Source organism: Thermobia domestica, chromosome 13, assembly GCF_964235325.1.
Source record: "Thermobia domestica chromosome 13, izTheDome1.hap1.1, whole genome shotgun sequence".
Lineage (NCBI taxonomy): Eukaryota > Metazoa > Arthropoda > Insecta > Zygentoma > Lepismatidae > Thermobia > Thermobia domestica.
Window position 1 is genome coordinate 194,338,894 of NC_137466.1, and position 20,030 is coordinate 194,358,923.

The 20,030-nt window shown below is 38.8% G+C and overlaps 1 protein-coding gene across 2 annotated transcripts in view; it reads left to right on the forward strand.

The window, feature by feature from the left end:
• The window catches only part of LOC145668913 (aquaporin AQPAn.G-like), a 179,553-nt gene that overhangs the window by 132,506 nt on the left and 27,017 nt on the right, over positions 1–20,030 (forward strand). For both annotated transcript variants that reach the window (XM_081737194.1, XM_081737195.1), the window contains exon 2: positions 6,310–6,521. In XM_081737194.1, coding sequence (XP_081593320.1) covers positions 6,310–6,521 — 212 coding nt within the window. The remainder of the gene's footprint in view (positions 1–6,309; positions 6,522–20,030) is intronic.

The window sequence follows — 20,030 nt, forward strand, 5'->3', positions numbered from 1 at the left end:
ATATATGTTTCGACTCGACGAAACCCGGCCGCCAGTTAGGGCCAACTATCGCAGACCTACGCAAAAAGCGACAGAACTTTCTTGGTTACTTTTATACATAAGACTGATTTTCTTTGAAATTGCACTTAATTTATTTTAAGATTTTCTGAAAAAATGTTTATTTATTATTCGTGACTAAAAAGACATAATTATTTTATTAACAGCTATATCTCACTTCCTGTTTTACACGAAATAGCATTTTAAAAAGCGAATGAAATCCAAACTGAAAAACTGAATAAAAACGTTGCTTTTCACCAAATTTTCCATCTGATAAAAAGTTTTCTTGAAACACTAATTACAGCATATAAATAATATAATGTACTTACGATTTAGTATAGTACCATTGTTTTATGATAGAATTTATAGTTGGGGGCGCGGTGGCTCAGTGGTAGAGCGTTCACCTCCGGTGCTTGGGGTCCCTGGTTCGATCCCAGCTCGCGCCGTGTGGACTTTGTGGTGGACAAACAACCGTGCTCATGGGTTTTCTCGGGGTTCCGTTTCCTCCCACTTTCTTCATTCCACCATTTCATTCATTTCTCATAATCACCGTCTCCTTTGGCCTAACCGGCATAGGTGTGGGACGTTAAACTCAAAGATTTCATTTCATTTCATAGAATTTATAGTACCTTGTCAAAACGTTTGTCTTCAAACTGTCAAATACAAATCGCCGTAAATTGTGTAATCTACTGTCACAAAAAGTATACCATACTATTTTCGGATCGCTATAAGGAAGAAATACCATACTATTTTGTGATCGGTATGGTAAAATACTATTTTTCCATACTATTTTACCGTAAATTATTAATTATATGTAAACATTGTTATTTTTAAATGACTGAAGCGAAGTAATCTCACGATGATGTTTTAACATTTGGTCATTAGGGGGGCCAGGAAATCATTTGGGGGGCCTGGCCCCGTGGCTACACCCCTGCCTAAGACGTACCTGGAAGATCAAAAATAGTACCCATCAGTATCAACGGACCTTCTGAAAACGTTTGGGATGGGCATGGATTCCTTCGCGGTAGAACTTGGTTTGCCGTGAAGGAAAGAAGGTATCAAGTGCATTTTGCACCTTTACTACGGAGTTGGACTTTAGTTCTCTAATGTGAGTGTCCAAGAAATGGTTCAGGGATAATTGGACGGTGCATTGTCCAGGGAGTATGGCGGTTGCAATAGTGTTTCCCATTTAAGGCGTAGGATGGTGTCCCGGGTCACTCTAATCATGTGGGGCTTAGCGTTGTCCCGTAACGGTAGAACCCCTTAGCGATTGAGAAGTGCTGGCTCCAGGGTTTTGAGTTTTTCTTGAACACGGCTCAACTGCTGACAGTAGACAGTCGCATTAATGTTCTGCTCTGACCAGCCGGTAGCAGTTCCCGATTTTTCTCCAATCCCAAAAAGCGGGTGGTTTTTCGTGATTAAGATAGCGAGGGACGAATATAGAACCTGACAATCGGTTGGTACCTGCAAAAATTGGGTAATATGACAACACTAAGCTAAATAGAAAATAAGGTATATCCCTATTTAAGATCACTACACCTGCAACCCATGAAATCCAATTTGAAATCTCATCCACTTAGACTGAGATCTTTTATATTATCATTACTCTTTCACTTTGTTTCTAAATAGTACTGCCACTCTTCCTTTTGTTAACAAAAAAACACCACGTCCCTTTCTTAAAAAAAAAGAAAAGAAAAAAAATTTAGATCGCAATACACAATTTTATTGTTGATTTGTTGCCACTCCGATAAATGTGAATGTTGTGGTTTTGCATGTGTTGACTGGTTTCTTATCGCAAGTCCCAGACACCTGCAATAGTTCATACGTGAAGGGAACACCGATCATATTTTATTCTATATCTTTTTACTTCCCAATAACGATAGCCGTGCCTCTTCGTGAGAAACTGCAACTTATTTTTTTTTATTCTGCCAATTGTAAAAGAATACTAAACAAGAATTTCCCTACACGTTAAGACATTTTAAGAAAAATATCTTCTTTCACCTCTGCAAATTTTGAGCATTTTTTCCCTACGTCGGGGGAAATTTCCCTCCATCTGGCAACTGTGAGCCGAAGATGGGAAAGATTCTTTGCTGTTTCCTCGTCGTTACTTGATAATAGTGCTCTCGAATTTTTGTGACTTCTGCAGTTTTCGGTTTTTGAGAAAATCGGTTTTCAAAACCGAAACCGCAGATGCGGTTTTCAAAACCGAAACCGCAAAAGCGGTTTTCAAAACCGAAACCGCAAATGCGGTTTTCAAAACCGAAACCGCAAATGCGGTTTTCGAAAACGAAACCGCAAATGCGGTTTTCAAAACCGAAACCGCAAAAGCGGTTTTCAAAACCGAAACCGCAAAAGCGGTTTTCGAAACCGAAACCGCAAATGCGGTTTTCAAAACCGAAACCGCAAAAGCGGTTTTCAAAACCGAAACCGCAAAAGCGGTTTTCAAAACCGAAACCGCAAATGCGGTTTTCAAAACCGAAACCGCAAATGCGGTTTTCAAAACCGACATTTCGGTTTTATGAAATTTCACTTTTTTCAAAAACCGGTTTTCGGTTTTTTCAAAAACCGGTTTTCGGTTTTTTCAAAAACCGATTTCGACAGCACTAGTGTATACTAACCGCTTAGCCACGAGGGAGCTCTCGCTTTATTTACAAATGCAAAATTTGGTTTGTCTCTGCTTATTAAGTAAACAAATAACCTTCATCTCTTTTCTTGCTGTGAAGAAAAACAACGTTAATTTATTAATTTACTTACTGGCGACCCACGTCAAAAATTTACAAGAGATTATGTACATCCGTTGACGTATTATAATTATTTTTGAGTTATCAATATAGTTACTGACTTGTTTTGGTTTTAATTATTTTCACGGGAAGTCGTAATCATGCAATCGCAATTTGATTCGATCGTTGAGGGCAATGGAGGGGGTGTTTTTAACAGATAAACTAACTCTAATTGAATTTGCCGACAGTCTTGCAATCAGGTTACAGAGTCGTGGCATAATTCCAACGGTTTGATAACTAAATACCCGTTCTCTCTCTCTCTCTCTTTTTTTTAAAGAAAAAAGTGTTGACCTCATTTCCTGTTCAACTAATGTTAAATACTATCATAATTATTTAGATATCATAAAATGTGTACACACATTGTCTTAATCCAACATAATTCTACTTATAATTCGAACACTTATAATAATTACACATTTAGCATTTACTATAAATAGTATTGTTCATGACTGTCGCATGCATCAGTAGTAAGTAATAGCATACACCGCAACGATCATTGGGTTTGAATTTCGTCTTGGTTTTTCTGCACCACGTTACTTTTATTTCGGCTTGGGATTTTATAAGAGATGGAGCCACGGTGGCATAACGGTAAGGCGTTTGCCTACCAGTTGGGAGGCCCATGTTCGATCTTCGGTAAGTGTCGGAGAGTTGTTCGCTCTACTTTCGTTTCAATGCTGCTCAGGAAAAAATGAAATGAAATCTTTAAATTTTACGTTCTACGCTTATGTCGGCTAGGCTAAAGGAGACGGTGATCATGAGAAATGAATGAAATGGTGGAATAAAGAAAGTGGGATGAAACAGGAGAATCCCGAGAAAACCCACGCACACAGTGTTTGTTCACCACAAAGTTGACTTGGCGCGAGCTGGGATCGAACCAAAGACCCCATGCACCAACGGTGTGAACGCTCTACCACTGAGGCACCGCAGCCCCAATGCTGCTCAAGGGTTCGCCCAATCTACACAACAGGGGTGGCCAACGTGTCGGCCGCGGACTACTCGTGAGACGTAGCCATTGGTTATCTATCCATCTTATCTGTATCGATGATTATTGTTTTATGATTCCTCTAGTGGGTTAATAAACAGATTAGTAGACCATCACTGATTTCTAAAATGAAAAGTAGCCCTGAAACCTAAAAAAATTGGCCAACCCTGCTCTATAAACTGGATATCTGAGAAAAACTTGGAGGCAGGAGCGTACCCAGAAATTTCTGTTGGGAGAGGTCCAAGCTTTTGGAGGAGGGTCGATGTCCATTACTACAAGCCATTACGTCTACGTAGTATTAAACGAGTGTTCTTCTGCACCCGAAAAGACGATAAGTAATTTGAAACACTTCCACCTATATTTTCAGAAAAAATGCTAGAACTAGATTGTTTTTAATAAGAGAAAGAGTACAGATGAAGTGTAAAATCAAATGTTCATGCTACATCAATCGTTTCTCTGTTAAACAAATATAGTTTTATTGAGAAAGTGTACAAATGGATGTTGAGTGGATGCGTTCCTGCTTGGAGGTAAAGGCAACCAAGACATAATTAACTCTAAAATTTTAAATTTTGTTTGAGCCCTCTCTTGACAAATGAGACGTCTAATGCAACCATGGCCGTGTGCAGAATGTAGAAACGTTTCACAACAGAAGATGCACCGCGGATTATTACCTCCCTGTTAGAACTGTCATCAGTCAACAAGTGCCTCTTCCCTCTTCTTTCCACACTGAGAAAAAAATTGTAGATGGCGTACTTAAAAAGATAAGTTACATGTGTAATTCCTGTAGTTTTTGGACTTAACGTACAGCAGACGTATAACTGAAAACGCATGTTTTATAATACTTTCTGTATAAGTGTTCCATCTATACGTACTTTCTGTATGAAGCAATGTAGGCGGTCAGGATCTCACATACAAATGGACGTATATAACATATAGCTGACGAAGGTAACATAAGTATATGCTTGTGATATACGAAAAACTGTTAGATGTCAGACATCCTACAACGGCATGATGTAACATCTAAGGGCAGTGCCTATGTAGCATTCGGATGGCGTATGCTCCGTACTGATTTTTATAGTAAGCAAGAGGATACCGTATATTTGTATAATATACCGCTGTCCGGAGAATGGATTTTTCTCTGTGCATCAACATTCAGTCCAGTGCCTTTTATTAATTTACCTTTTCTCTTTTCCTACCTTCTGTAATTTCTCTTCAAGTAAAGCAGTTTTGAACGAACTACTTCTTAGGATTAAATCCCCTCCTCGTTTCCGTCTTGTGACGACTCGTCGTCCATTCGGATGTCAGAATGATATGGAACCACAATAACTTAGATCTATCACAAATGAAAGACATTCCACTTGTTCCTGTTTTGCACGGATCCTTCCGCGTATCGGGCAGCGTAGGTTCTCTAATAGTTCTAGAAGTTTCTAGTGACTCTTTACCAAGTGCTTTAGTTGGCTTCGAACCTGCGATTTCATTATTGGACTACTACACGTACATTGTAGACCCTTAGTATCATCTAGGGGAATGTGTGGAAAACGTGTCCTGCTGCTCGTTGACATTAGCATCCTCTGCTTGGTCAGTGGTGTCTCCTGCAACAAAAATCAGCATCTTTAAATATGTTAAGGACGTAAAGGCACTTTTTGAAACCATTTATGGCATTCAAGAGAGTGCAAATAATCTTCTCCAAAAGTCTAATTTATATGGAAATGTGTTATCACCCTCCCTGGGAGATTGTTTAACCACTTTTCCAATACTGACTCATAATCGGTATTCAACGGATATACTATATGACTGATATGTCAATAGGTTGGAGTTTTTGTGTACAATGTAGGAGGAGACAAATTATGGTGACAAAATTTGCTCTAGCTGACTCAGTAACATTCAAATCCTTCGAATGAGTAAGATGTTTATCCATGGTTAACAGGCCAGGGTTCGTGTCTGAATGGCTTTGCATGGTGTTGAAACGTTGAAGTTTGCAGTATGGGTACAAGGTAGGCTTTTTCCATTATGACGCGATTATGTTCTAACGTAAAAATGCTATCTTGTACAGACAGCACACCCATAACTGTCAGCTTCAATGTTTAGTTCGTTCAACTCGCTTATATTTGTGAATAATGTTTGATACACTGTCGGACAAATATATAAATACTAATGCAGCTCTTATCTTACATTAGGGGTCTATCACCCTTGAAAACAGGTTTTTCTCGTCCAAAATGGAGTCAACCAATGGAAAACGGAGTAGATTCCTGCCCACACTCACACGTCTATCACCAGACATCTAGTTGACGCATTTCTATCAGGATAGTATCACTATCAGAGTGACCTTTTTGCCCCTGGTATCATTATACCCCCACTTTTCCATAATAATAGATAAGTATTATTGTTTCTGAATTATAGAGAAAACGATATTTTATTTTATGTGATTTGTTCAAAGAAATGCTTGTTATAAATACTAATTTAAGTGTAGTAGTGATCAACTCAAATATACGTATTTTCTGTTCATTCTAGGTTTGAAGAAAATGTGCCGCTTGCGGCAGAATTCTCCCGACAAAAGCGACATCATCTGGGAGTTAACAGTATTAGCGCTTGCAGAATTTATTGGCACGGGCACGCTGATGTTTCTAGGCTGCATGGGAGGCATTGAGGATTGGCCTTCTGGGAGACCATTACCATTACAAGGTGCTATAGTATTTGGTTTTACTGTTGCAACCATAATTCAGGTTAGTTATCTTATCCTATTTATAAAACAAATACATCTCAGTTTGTGAGTAATACTAATATGGTAACTGCAATACATTTAAGAGCCGCAGTTTGTATAACGATTTAGGCGACAATATTTAGATATTCTTAATTCTTATTAGAAATGCATCAATTTCCTAATAGTTCATAGTCAGGCTAATAATTGTCACTAGTTGCGCTGCTCCCTACCTGACTCCAAGAGATGTTTCTAACGGTTAGGAAACATACAGACGATCTCGGAAGTTCATAAAATATGTATATTTTACGTAAAATCCCTAAAGTTTATTAAATATGTCTAATTTTAGGTAAAACCCTTCAAGTTTACTAAAGATGTCTAATTTTACATAAAATCCCTCAACTTTATCACACATATCTAACTTTATGTAAAACTCCTCAAGTTTATCAAACATTTCTAATCTTAATAAAATCCCTCAACTTTATTAAACATGTCTAAGTTTACGTAAAATTCCTCAAGTTTATCAAACATGTCTAATTTTACATAAAATCCCACAACTTTATCAAACATACCTAACTTTGTGTAAAACCCCTCAAAATTATGAAACATATGTGATTTTTGTAAAACCCCTCAAACTTTATCAAACATGTCTAATTTTACGTAGAACCCCCAAAGTTTATTAAACATGTCTAACCCTCAAGTTTATCAAACATGTTTAATTTTACGTGAAACCCCAAATTCTTCTCAAATGAGTTACTTTTTCAAAGTGGATCTAGTTTCTGTTCTTCTTTGAGGTTCTAAGTGGGGCTTGTTGCTTGCGGTTTATATGAATCAGGGGCAGGGATACAAATTTTCCGCAGCTTTACAAGCATCTCCCATGTACCTTTCGAGAAAATCCGGTTTACCCGAAATATGACGTATGTTTCCTTAGAGGTTTAAAGGGTTATATTAATTGGTGAGAGGCTGAGGCAAAGTTGTGTTGTGAAACGTTAAACTTAAAACGAAAAGGGGACTTCTACTGTATATGCCACCACAAGTACTGTTTTCCTTGACAAGTAGCAAAGTGCAGAAGTATTAGTTTATTCATAAGTATGGTTGATCCACGTTAACAACTGTGGACTTCGTTCCTAAACTGTCTACTTGAAAATACGATGAATTTGCTGGTTTTATGTTTCATAGATGAAAAACGATTATTCATCAACTTAAATAATATGTCATTCCTATTGACAACTGTGATTAACTTATGAGTGATTCGTCATGTGTAAAAATATACAGAACTTTGAAACGCTAAGTATTCTTGGAACTATTTACGTGTGAGTGAAGTTTATAATTTAAAATGAGAACTATGGGTCCATCAGTATACTTTTCAGTTTATTATGGAACACGTTAATGGTGTTCTCCTCTTAGTACAGGTCTTATGAAGCCCAATCAATTATGATTTCAGAAATGGCCTGGGGAGGGGGAAGGGAGCAGTTCCTTCCGAGAGCTATGAAATTCCCGGAACATTTTTCAGAACCTGTTCAAACTGGGTTACCAATATTTTCACAGTATTACTTTCACCCCCCAGTATATTGAAAGTCCCTTCCGGAAGAAATGTTCTGAGATCATGAGTGGATTGAAGACCTGAGACATACGAGGCTGAGAAACATACACGAGGTGAGGTAGGTAGCAACTTGCTCAATTGCTTCTACTCTTGAGGCAGGGCTACCAAATTTTCTGAAGTAGAAAAAGGAAATCTTGTAGAAATTTATTTACAAAATCTGAACAAGTAAGGTACTTGCGGTAAATAAGGCCTGGAGGGAAATAAGGCCAAGTGCAAAATTTTATTTATTAGAAGCACTGTAGGAGAAATCTGGCAATATCGCAAATAGCGATTACTCACACAATGCCTGCTTGCGAGAGCTCGTCTTCCTGTCCCTGGTTAGACGGAACGCTGGCAGTATTGAATCATCGAGAAGTCAGTTTCCATGTGTTGATATAATTTATGGAAGCAAGATAAATTCATCTTTTGTGTGTAGAATAAAGCTAATGCGAAATATCTTGTATATTTGTGATGATCATAGTGTTTAGTATTTGGGATAATAGTTACTTCGTTTTAGTCTGAAACATGTTTGTAAATAATGGTTTATAAAATGACGAGTACATGATCAGTAAATAAGGCCCATCAAAAATCTACTGGCCCTCATATGCATTGTTGCAAATGTGTATGCATTCTTAAATACTTAGAAAATGGCAACTTGAATGTGAGTTAGTTTGTTGTTCTTTCTTGGCCAATGCCAGCCTCTGTAGTAGGGCGGTCTATCATGTTCGCGCCTAGTGGTTGACTATTGGGGTTCGCAGGTTCGAGTTCTACATTAATGTCTTTCATAACGTAAATTTCTAATTATAATACATGCGAATGGCTTATATCACTGTTTTTGGGTATATTCTAAGCACAGTTTCGCGCGGTTCTGAGCGTTCGAGGTATCGCAATATCGTTCATTATGCACCAAAGAATGGATCGGTGAAATACAAATCTGCAAAGGGTGCGGTGTATGGGTATATGACGAATGTATTGTAATATGTTTAATATGTTACTAATAATATGATACTAATTATGTTACTGAATGTAGCAATTATAAACTGTTACGTTAAGTAGTTAGAATTTTAATAAAATGACAAGTGTCATATATTTGTGGTATTTATTAAAACCGTCACCATAAATGTAAATGATATAGATACAAACAATATTTACAATATCATGATGTGAAATATAAGTAGTACGATGGTAGGGTCTATCAAGGAGAAATCCCTGATACTCTCGTGTGTTTATAATGTCTTGTAGTCCTCCCCTCACGACATTTATGTCATGTAAAAGTTCATCAGCGCAAAGCTCATACTCACAAACACAGGCCTTCCATCACCGCTGTCAGTCCTGGGTGGTTCCTCTGGACGCAGAATAATTGTACCATACCACACTCTTAGCAGGTGTAGGTTGAATGATGATAATTTTTAAAAATGCCTGGTTTTATAGTATCACTAAAAACTGTTTTAGTTTTAACAAGGCACTGTTTATTCTGGAAAATATGTTTTTATCAATTTAAAATAGACACCTTGAAGATTTTAACTAATATGTTTTGGACACCATCACCTTGAATAAGCTTGATATTATCACTTTGAAGGTTTTTATGTTTTGATGCCACTGAAAAATCCGTTTGCGTAGGACGTGTTGTTTTTCGTGGTTGTATCGTATTGTTAATCTTGATAGAATTTTCACAAGGAGAAATCACGATGTATATTAGTGTTTAATAATTTTAAACTTTTCATCGTTTGATGATTTTGGGAATATAATAATCCCCCTTTTAATAAAGTACAATGGTCAACTGTTCATGAGAACCAGTGACATGGAATCCCTTAAAATTTTTCATCGTTTGACTTTTATAACCATGAGGCTGGTGCACAAAAGAAAGAAACAAAAACACTAGAGGAAGGAGGCACTAGTAAACACACACACGAGAAAAAAAAATCACTAAAACTGCTGGATCCGTGTAGATGTCGAGCGTGATCCCAATAGTGTATCCGGGAAGGCTGGAACTCGGGAAATCCTGATCGTGGTGGTGCAGCACGTCGAGAGTCAAGGGCTATCTCCTGGAAGTCCGCTATCTGGAAGGCTTGATCCTTGAGCCAGAATGGACAGCATCTTGTGGTCTGGAAGTCGAGAGGTCCATCATCCAGAAAAGGAAACTGCGACTTGGTAGGCATCATCCATGGAAACGGGTAGCAAGATGATGGGTAGCCCAGGTGCGTTTGTGAAAATAGGCCGGATGCGGAAAAGAAATTACATGACAGGAGGCACTGAATTACTTGTTAAAGACCATTGTGAAAACCTATTTTTTTTTTAAAGGACTAAAAGAAAGAAAAGAGGGAGAAGAGATAATTGCAAAAGTAACGTACAAGGAACAAAAAGGATAACGTAAAAATATGTATAATGGCGAACTGTAATGAAGAAGGCACCTGATCAATCTTTAGGGAGATACGGAGATTCCGGGGTGTGTGACGTTATTGGTATGAAAAAGAGGAAGATAGATTGGGTTCGGAGCAGCGGGAGGTGTGTAAGATACGGTGTAAGTGTGGCTGGTAGGCGTTGGGTGGGTAAAGGAGCGACGAAATTTATGAGTTAAAAAAAACTTGATGTAAAAGAAGCCACCAATGATAAAGAAGAGAAAGATGAGGGGGATTGCAATGTATAAAGATATGGGAATAAAGTCGCCAGCTGCAACACCGGGTATAACCAGAAAGAAGAGGATGCTAAAAGAAAAGAGAGAAAAAAAATTGTAAGAGACGAGCCCCTTATTTTATTTTTATTTATTTATTTATTTATTTATTGATTTTTTTTTTATGATCATGTTTACTATTACTGTGTGTGCTGTGTACGGAAGTATGGTCGTGGATAGCGAAAGATTCCGTTATAGTAGAAGAAGTATAGAAATGAAGAGTGAATTTGCCATTAAGTAGGACAGAAGGAAAATATATATATATACATATTAGTGAGACGTAGTTTATTCCTGGCCAAGGTACCGTAAGTTGACCTGGAAGACAAATGATTCGGGAGAAACTGCATGAGGTTGCCAGTCGTGAGCAAAAGGAGCTTGTATACGGGTGTTAAGAAAAAAAAATGGAGACGCGAGTAGCAATGGCAATTAATGTGTGCCGTCCGCGAATGTGTGGTGGTGGGTTTGTGTTTTATTAACATCATAATGAGAGGATTTGTTAAGATATCTAGAACGAGGAATGCAAATGGCGGAGGACAGGGTACGAGGTAAGTACCAAAAAGTTGTTTGATTTAGTTTTCAGATTGTCTTTTTTTTTTTTTTTTTTTTTTTTTTAGGAAGAGATGCGGAAGGAGAGTTAACGTGAGTTAAGGGGAATTAGTTCGGGTGGCTGAGTTGTGGTAGGTGTTAAAGGTAACTGGTGTGTACGACGATGTAAAATATAGATGAAGAGGGTATTCATCATAGAGAGGGAAAATAGGATGAGAGAGAAGGAGATAGAGATGGTGGGATAGTCGTCCGTGGGAAGCCAGGAAAGCCAAGTTGGCGGTTTATAGGAAGAATTGGTAGCTGTGATTGGTGTTATGCGGTGGCTAAAATTAAGGGGAAGATTTTGAAGGGAGTTATAAGGGAGAATCCTATCAGCGGGTAAGAGGAGTAAATCGGAATCAATGATATGGATATGATGAAGGACTAAATGGACAGGAATGATTGTGGTCGGAAGACAGAAATGAGAGCGGGGTATGAGTTCGATAATTCCTGAATGGAGGCTTGTGTCACAGGGTAAAGTAACACGGAGATTTAAAGAATTATTAATGTATAATGGCGTGGCAGTGCCATTAAGGAAAAGATAATGAAGGTTGTTGGGTGGTCGGGTTAAAATAAATTGATGATCGTCTACTTGGGTGATGGTAAACTGTTGTGTGAGGGTGCAGCTGTAAGAACAGGCGTTTTTTAGTAAGCCCGATATATGTTGATATTTCAAAGTGTGTAAACAAGAAGCTATTGTATGATTATAAATAGTAGGGATTTTGCACAAGAAATGTTTAGATGAGAAGGAACAAGATGTAAGATCAGCCGGAGAAAAAGGGATAGCTTGATTATCCATGAAGACAACAAAATTGGAAGGAAGCTGTAAATAGCAATTTTGTTGAGCTGACGCAACCGGATAGGGAACTAATTTAAATAAACGTGGTAGCGTATGGAGGGGAATAGCAGGGAGTTTTACGTGTAAAATGATATGATCGGGAAAGAAATAGCAAGTGGTAAGGGGTAGGGTGTAAATGATCGGTGCTGTCAAAACGGGATTGACGCGTAAATTTTTTGAAACCAATTTGAGATTAAAATCATGTAAGTCAGAATGTAACTGATGAACTGGTATGATTTGAGGAGATAACCGGTTTTCTTTACATTGGTCAAAAATGTTGTTAAAATTAATTAAGTAAAGTAACTGACGAAGCATAAGGAGGATCGCGTTGTCAAATTTTAAATACATTTTAGAGAAAGTAACAAAAGAGGAGTGATCCGTGCGCATGGCTTCAAGTAGGCGTGTCTCATCGGCAATGAGAGCAGAAACCGTTGTTTGCACATCTTTGAAGGAAGAAGAAGTTTGTTCAGCAAGTGTTGCAACCTGATGAGAAATATCAGAAAATTTAGAACTGAGAACAGATTCATGGTTTTCAAGCTCTTGTACGTGTGTCTTTAGTTGTTCGGAATTAATTTTAGTTGAATGTATTTGGTCTTCAGTAGCAACTCCTGTGAGAAAGTTTAATGCTGATCCGATGAAGTTAAAAAGACCTCTTTGGGGTCTCGGAGTCCTTGAAGAAGGGGTTCCGTTAGAAAGAAATTTAACCAAGTATGTAGAAGTTTGAATGTCATTAGACAGAGAATTTATTGAGGATAGAAAATCTTGAAAATGGGTACACAACCGGGAAGTATTAGTTTTGCATTCTATGGTTGAATTGATGGACTGAAAGGTAGGTGTTGAAATGTTATAGATTAAAGGAAAGGTTTGGGAATAGGGGATCGCTTGGGGAAGGGGAATATAGTCAATGCCATTAACAAACTGTACGCCTTGTGGCATGAATGTGCCTAAAGCTGATACAAATAGGATGGAGAGAATAAACCTGAAAGAAGAGAGAGAAAAAAAAGTCACATAATTGTGATATATTGACTGTAATGTATGGGTGTGGGATGAGAGAAAGCATTTCGTCCTAGCGACCTTAGTGATATCAAGTGGGGTCGGACCAGCCGTTCCCGAAAAAGGACGCAAGAAGGAAATGAGATGGAAAGTCTTTCCTTACGCGTCTAGGAAAGAAAAATGACGTGAATAATGAATGATGCCGGTATATTGCTTATGGGGAGAAGGAAAAGCGTAGAGTTTGTTATGAGCGTAACTAGGAGTTGTTGCACGGGAGAAATAGTACATGTACAGCGGGTTGCCTAAAACAGGAGACGAAGCATATGCAATAATAATGAACTACCGGAAGAAAAAAAAATGCCGCACGGGAGAAATATTGCCTGTAATGTGTGTTGCCTACCTGTATCTGTAATTATGGCATAACGAGAGACAAAGTCGGAAGTTTTGCCAGTGTGGTACTACAGAAAGGGATCATGTTTCACTAGGAACGTTAAATTAGATAATCAAAACATAACGTGAAATGTAATTGGTAGTTGGGTTTTGAAGTAATGTGTGGTCGGATCCTATTTAGAGGTACTGAGGAAGCGCTTGTACTTATACTCAAATTCGGGGTCTGGGTTTGTAGGTGGGATGTACAGTTTCAAACGGGTCTTAGCAATGACCGTTGGCTTCCCATCAATATCTAGAAGATACTCATCAGCCGAGACATTCGAAATCACTTTGTAGGGTCCCTTATAAAGACGGGATAATGGCTTACAAGTGTTAGGTTTTGTTGAGGTATCTAAGACCATAACTAAACTGTCAGGGAAGAACTGTGTTGGATTTTTGACCTTCTCAATGCGCTTCTTCAGATCAGTGAAAACTTGGTGTTTTCGAAATTCAACGAGGTCCCTCATTTCTTTGAGTGCAAGTAGGCGATCATTAGTATTCAAAGTTTCTTGTTGAACATGTAGCAAATTGTCTAATGGTAAGGTGGGATGAACGCCATAGAGGAGAAAATGAGGAGAGAGACCAATGGAAGTTAAGGGTGATTTATTCAGAGCCGCAGTGGCATGCGCAAGGAAGCGAGGCCAAAATTTCTGGTTGTCTTGGCACAGAAATTTGAGACTCGTTTGCAAGGAGCCTAATCTTTGTTCGACTGTGCCTAGAGAACGATGTTGATAGGGTAGGCCGTACTTAACTGTTATGTTAAGAGACTTGAGAAAGTTTAACGATACGGTAGACCGGTGTGAACTCTGAAGATCTAAGTAGATTGTGCGAGGAGTATTATATGGAAGAATGATATGGTTTGTGATGAAATTGATGAAGTTGTCGCTGTTTGGAGTTGTTATGGGATGAGTAATGGTGAATCCAGTACAGTGGTCCGTAGCTGCATAAAAGTATTGGAAACCTTCGGGATCGCTGGGTATTAGCTTGCCTGCTAGGTCCAAAGAAAAGGTTTCAAATAGGCCTGACTGAGGAAAACGCTGAATTGTGGGGTTATTAGGCATGTAATTGCGTTTAAAGATGGCGCAGCCTTTACATGATTTAAGTTTCTGAGCTAGCCATGATTTTAGGCGCGGAAAGAAATACTTGTATCGCAACATCCAATACATCTTGGTAAAACCTATGTGAGTCATTGAGTCATGATACTCATCGAATAAAGCTGGTTTAAGACTATCGGGTACGCAGAGCAGTAATCGAGAGTTAGGTACTCGGTACAGTTTTTTGTAAAGTATGCCTTTCTGAATAACGTATTGTTTGTTGAGACGTTGGAATGAAGGATCTGTCTCGTCTCGTTTGTTAAGAGTCTCGATAATTTTGGAGAAGAATTTATCTTCACCCTGTAGGCGAGATAGATCCAAGTTGTTATCGATAGTTAGAAGTACAGAATCAGGCACAACTTCATTGTCCATGTCTATCGTGTCTTGCGTAAGAGGAGCAGGATGCCTACTAAGATAATCAGCTATGGGGTTCTGATGGCTTTTTGCATGTTTGATTGTAAAGTCAAATGTATTAATGTAGTTTAACCATCTCAAAATTTTTGGGGATGGAACAATTGTTTTCCGAACGGCAAGAAGAGAAATATTGTCAGTAACTAGGGTGAAATGGTGGCCTAACAAATATTTTTCTAATTTCCGAAGAGAAAAGTACACTGCATATAATTCTTGATGGAAGATGGGAAGGGGGGAAACGGTTTTGGGATGTCTGGAAGAGACATAGCAAACAGGTTGCACAACGTTAGTAGTGAGATCTTTCTGTAATAACACCGCCCCGACGCCTACTGATGCGGCGTCTGTCATGAGAATGTGGTGTGTATTGCGGGTTGAATATAGAGCAAGTACGGGGGGTGAGGTTAGAAGTTTCTGCATTGTTTCAAACGCTTGAACGCGCTCAGGAGTCCAGATGAGCTTTTTAGGATTGTTTGACAGAGCCTGATAAAGGGGTGCAAGAATGATGGAAAAATTTTTGAAAAAACGTCGGAAAAAATTTGCACTGGCTAACCAGCTTTTGAGGCTTTTGAGAGTGGCCGGTCTGGGTGCCTGAGCTAAAGCCGAAATCTTATCAGGGTCAGGTTGTAGAGTGTGATTGTCAATAATATGGCCTAAACATTTAATTCTTTTTGATCCGAAAACTGATTTTTTAATGTTAAAGAGCAGAGAATGTTTGGCGGCTTGCTGAAAGAAGGCACGAAGCACAATCATCATCTGATCGAATGAATCTGCGTGGACATACATGTCGTCAACGAATGATGTAATATTGTTGGGGAAGATGTCCCTATAAATGGTTTGAAGAGCTTGTTGAAGTAAAATGGAGGCATTTTTGAAACCCTGAGGAACAGATGTCAACTGAAGGTGATTGAAAGGGAGAGAAAGACCCTTAATGGAGAACGCAGTGGCCGGTCTTTCCTTGGGATCTAAGTCTAATTGATAGAAACTGGAGTGTAAATCAAAGGAGTTGAACCAAACTGAGTCAGAAAGAGACTCGAGAACGTCCTGTATATCTTCTAAAGGAGAAGCTAATGTTCTGGAACGGGAGTTAAGGCCCCTGAGATCAAAAACGGCCCTTAGCTCAGTTTTGGAATTTGGTTTTAAAACAAATAATATGTTATTTCTATACTGAGAATCTGATTGTTCAAACACTCCTTGATTAATGAGGCGCAGGACGAGCTCTCTTGCTCGCGGTCTAAGTCTGTGTGGAATGACGAATTGGGGGGACTGAAAGGGAACGTCTGATTCTAAGTCTAACGTGGCCGAAAAGATGGGTATTTTTGTAAAATCATTGTCGTGCCATTGAAAAAGAAAAGCATATTCAGAAAGTAGCGCCTTCATTTGAGCAGTTTGATGTTCGTTCATGTCAGGGGAAAAGTGAAATTTGTTAATGTCAATGAGATGACCGATTTCTTTAAGGCGTTGTGCTTTGTGTCGTGAAGCGTCCTCGTCCGTGGGAAAATGAACCTGTCTGATGGTGTAAGCGTTAGTGTTCTGTTCCGGTGGTGAAAATATAGAACCAATAACAATGGGAGTATTGGCCTTTATAATCTGGGGACGAGACGAGACGTTTGCAAGTGGCAAAACAAGGTTATCTATGGAAACAACAGCATGCGTCATATAACAGTTACTTAAGTTTCGTAAGATAGGAGTATGTAGCCGGAAGGATGTATTTGGAAAGTGACCGTTAACCTTGAGAGGAACTGCTTTAGCTGAACGGGGTGGTATGACAAGTCTCCTACGTGCTTGAAAAACAATGTGAGGAGTGGGATGTTTTTTGAAAAAGTGAAATGTGTTTGTATTAACGCTGTGTATTGCATTATCGGCTGGAGGCATGCGACCTAGATGACGTAATGATAGGATGCCTTTGTCAAAATCAAGGGTTGCTTGATGGTCTTGAAGAAATTTACTGGAAAGGATAGCAGGAAAGTTTTTGAAAGGAACCAAACGAAAAAGTACAGAGTATTGATGACCATTAAAATTTAAGTTGAGAATGGTAGCACGGGAGAGATGTACCGGAGATGATGAAAGACCATTTAGAACCGTGTGAAGCTTAAAAGTACGAACCGAAGGGTCGAGTTGGTCGGCTGGAAAGAGACTGACTTCAGCACCAGAGTCAAGGCAAAAGAAAACATCCTTGGTCATGCAACGGGCTTTTACGTAAGGTAATTTGCCTTTGAAGTGCAACGGTAATTGGAGGTAATCTGAGGAAGAGGGAGGGGAAGAAGGGGATGAGGGAGAATTAAGCGCGAGGAGACTGGTGTGCTCTCGCGCTAATTTTGGGCGTTTTTTGGTTTATTGGTACGAGAGTTTGTGGAGACAGGGGAAGGGGAGGGGAGTGAGGGTAGGTGGGTAGGGGTAGGATATTGAAAAAAGGGATGATAGAATGGATATGGGGGAATGGGTATGGTTGGCTGTTGTGTAGTATAGACGTTTTGGGGTTGGGAAGAATGCTTATTAAAACGCTTATTGTTCTTGCCTTTACGAGAGTCGTTATTGTGATCATTTCGTGGAGTGTTACGAGTTGGGGGAGACTGAGGGACAGTTTGACAATGAGAGGAGGCGGTACATTGACAACAATGATATGGGTGTGTGGAGCAATGAGTACACGAGTTAGAAGAAGAAGAGGTCGGATTGGTGGAATGAGAATGTTGGAGACAGGAGGACGGCGGATGGGGTGAGAGGGACCGTGGAAAGGGAAGGGATTTATGGTTAGGAGAGAGGGTGTTGTGATTGTGAGGACTAGGAGAACGAGAACGGGTAGGAGCGAAATGAACAGAGGTAGGTTGAGAATTTGAAAGGGTGTTGAGATGAAGCTGTAACTGTGAAACTTGATGAGTTAGTTCTTGAATGGCGCTAGAAGTTGGGACATCTGAAGTTTGGCGTGAAAAGGAAGAGTCCGTTTCTCGCTTTTGGGCCATGAGCTGAGTGCGTTCTAAGGTTGTAACCTCATCAATAAATGTGGGATAGTCAGATATGGTGCGAGTGCCAAACCAACGTATGTTCTCGGGTGTCATACTCGACACGCATTCTAAAAGAAACTCCTGAAAATCTAATTGCGTGTATGCCTGATCTGCCAGAAATTTCTTTGCGAAAACGTAATGAGAAAGTGGTTCATTAGGGAGTTGAACTCGAGCCCTATACTGATGAATGCGAGATCGTGGAACCTGTTCGTCGCCAAATTGTTTTAGGAATTTTTGTTGGACGGTTGACCAGGGAAGGGTAGAGAGATTTTGGGTGGAGAACCAATGTTGAGCGGGTCCAGAAAGGGACTTTTCGAAAATCTTTATGCATTTTGAGTCATCCCAGTTATTGACCAGTGCGATCTTCAAAAAATTTTGTAAAAATAAATCCGCGCGTTGTTCCTTGGACGCACTGTATATATCGGGAATGATGGAAGAGATACCTGCCATATTGTTTGAATTTTGAGCTTGAGGTGTGTTTAAGGGAATGAAAGAAGCCTGACTGCGAGTCGTGGGCATGACAAGAGAATGTGAGAAATGAAATGACCACAATGGAGTTAACAAAGCAAAAAAGTGCCTTATATGTGTGAAAAGAGGAACACAGACACTAAGAACCACACGAGAGAGATTCCTCTGGGGGAGCCATAATATGTTTAATATGTTACTAATAATATGATACTAATTATGTTACTGAATGTAGCAATTATAAACTGTTACGTTAAGTAGTTAGAATTTTAATAAAATGACAAGTGTCATATATTTGTGGTATTTATTAAAACCGTCACCATAAATGTAAATGATATAGATACAAACAATATTTACAATATCATGATGTGAAATATAAGTAGTACGATGGTAGGGTCTATCAAGGAGAAATCCCTGATACTCTCGTGTGTTTATAATGTCTTGTAGTCCTCCCCTCACGACATTTATGTCATGTAAAAGTTCATCAGCGCAAAGCTCATACTCACAAACACAGGCCTTCCATCACCGCTGTCAGTCCTGGGTGGTTCCTCTGGACGCAGAATAATTGTACCATACCACACTCTTAGCAGGTGTAGGTTGAATGATGATAATTTTTAAAAATGCCTGGTTTTATAGTATCACTAAAAACTGTTTTAGTTTTAACAAGGCACTGTTTATTCTGGAAAATATGTTTTTTTCAATTTAAAATAGACACCTTGAAGATTTTAACTAATATGTTTTGGACACCATCACCTTGAATAAGCTTGATATTATCACTTTGAAGGTTTTTATGTTTTGATGCCACTGAAAAATCCGTTTGCGTAGGACGTGTTGTTTTTCGTGGTTGTATCGTATTGTTAATCTTGATAGAATTTTCACAAGGAGAAATCACGATGTATATTAGTGTTTAATAATTTTAAACTTTTCATCGTTTGATGATTTTGGGAATATAATAATTGTCTTGGTCGATGCCGATGATGAGGAATTCATTTGCTACAAGTGTTATCAAGTGTAAACATTGTTGAAAGTTAGTGTGAAATCTGTTTTCAATGGGGACTTGTTTATTATATGTCCAAGTTGATTCTTTAAAATTCAGTTAGTTGTCACGACTTAACCAACGACTGCATAACATAAAACTGATTAAAGGGGGGAAAAAAGGAAAAAGAAAGAAAGAAAAAAGAAAGATAGAAAGCTCTGTAACATATGATATGCATGGAATAAATCGTGAGTGGGAACCCTTCGCCCCTGGTGGTGGTGGGGGGGATATTCATGAAGCTATAGGCTTATGTCTAATTATATTGGAATATATTATCCATTTCTTAATTTCGAACATACTAGATTCAATCGAAATGAGAAAACTTTTTATCGGACTTCTGAAGAAAATAAAAATAAATAAATACATGACCGTGTTTATTATATATGGAATTCCCAGTCACGACCCCCTTTTCAGTTTTATTAAAATAGAAA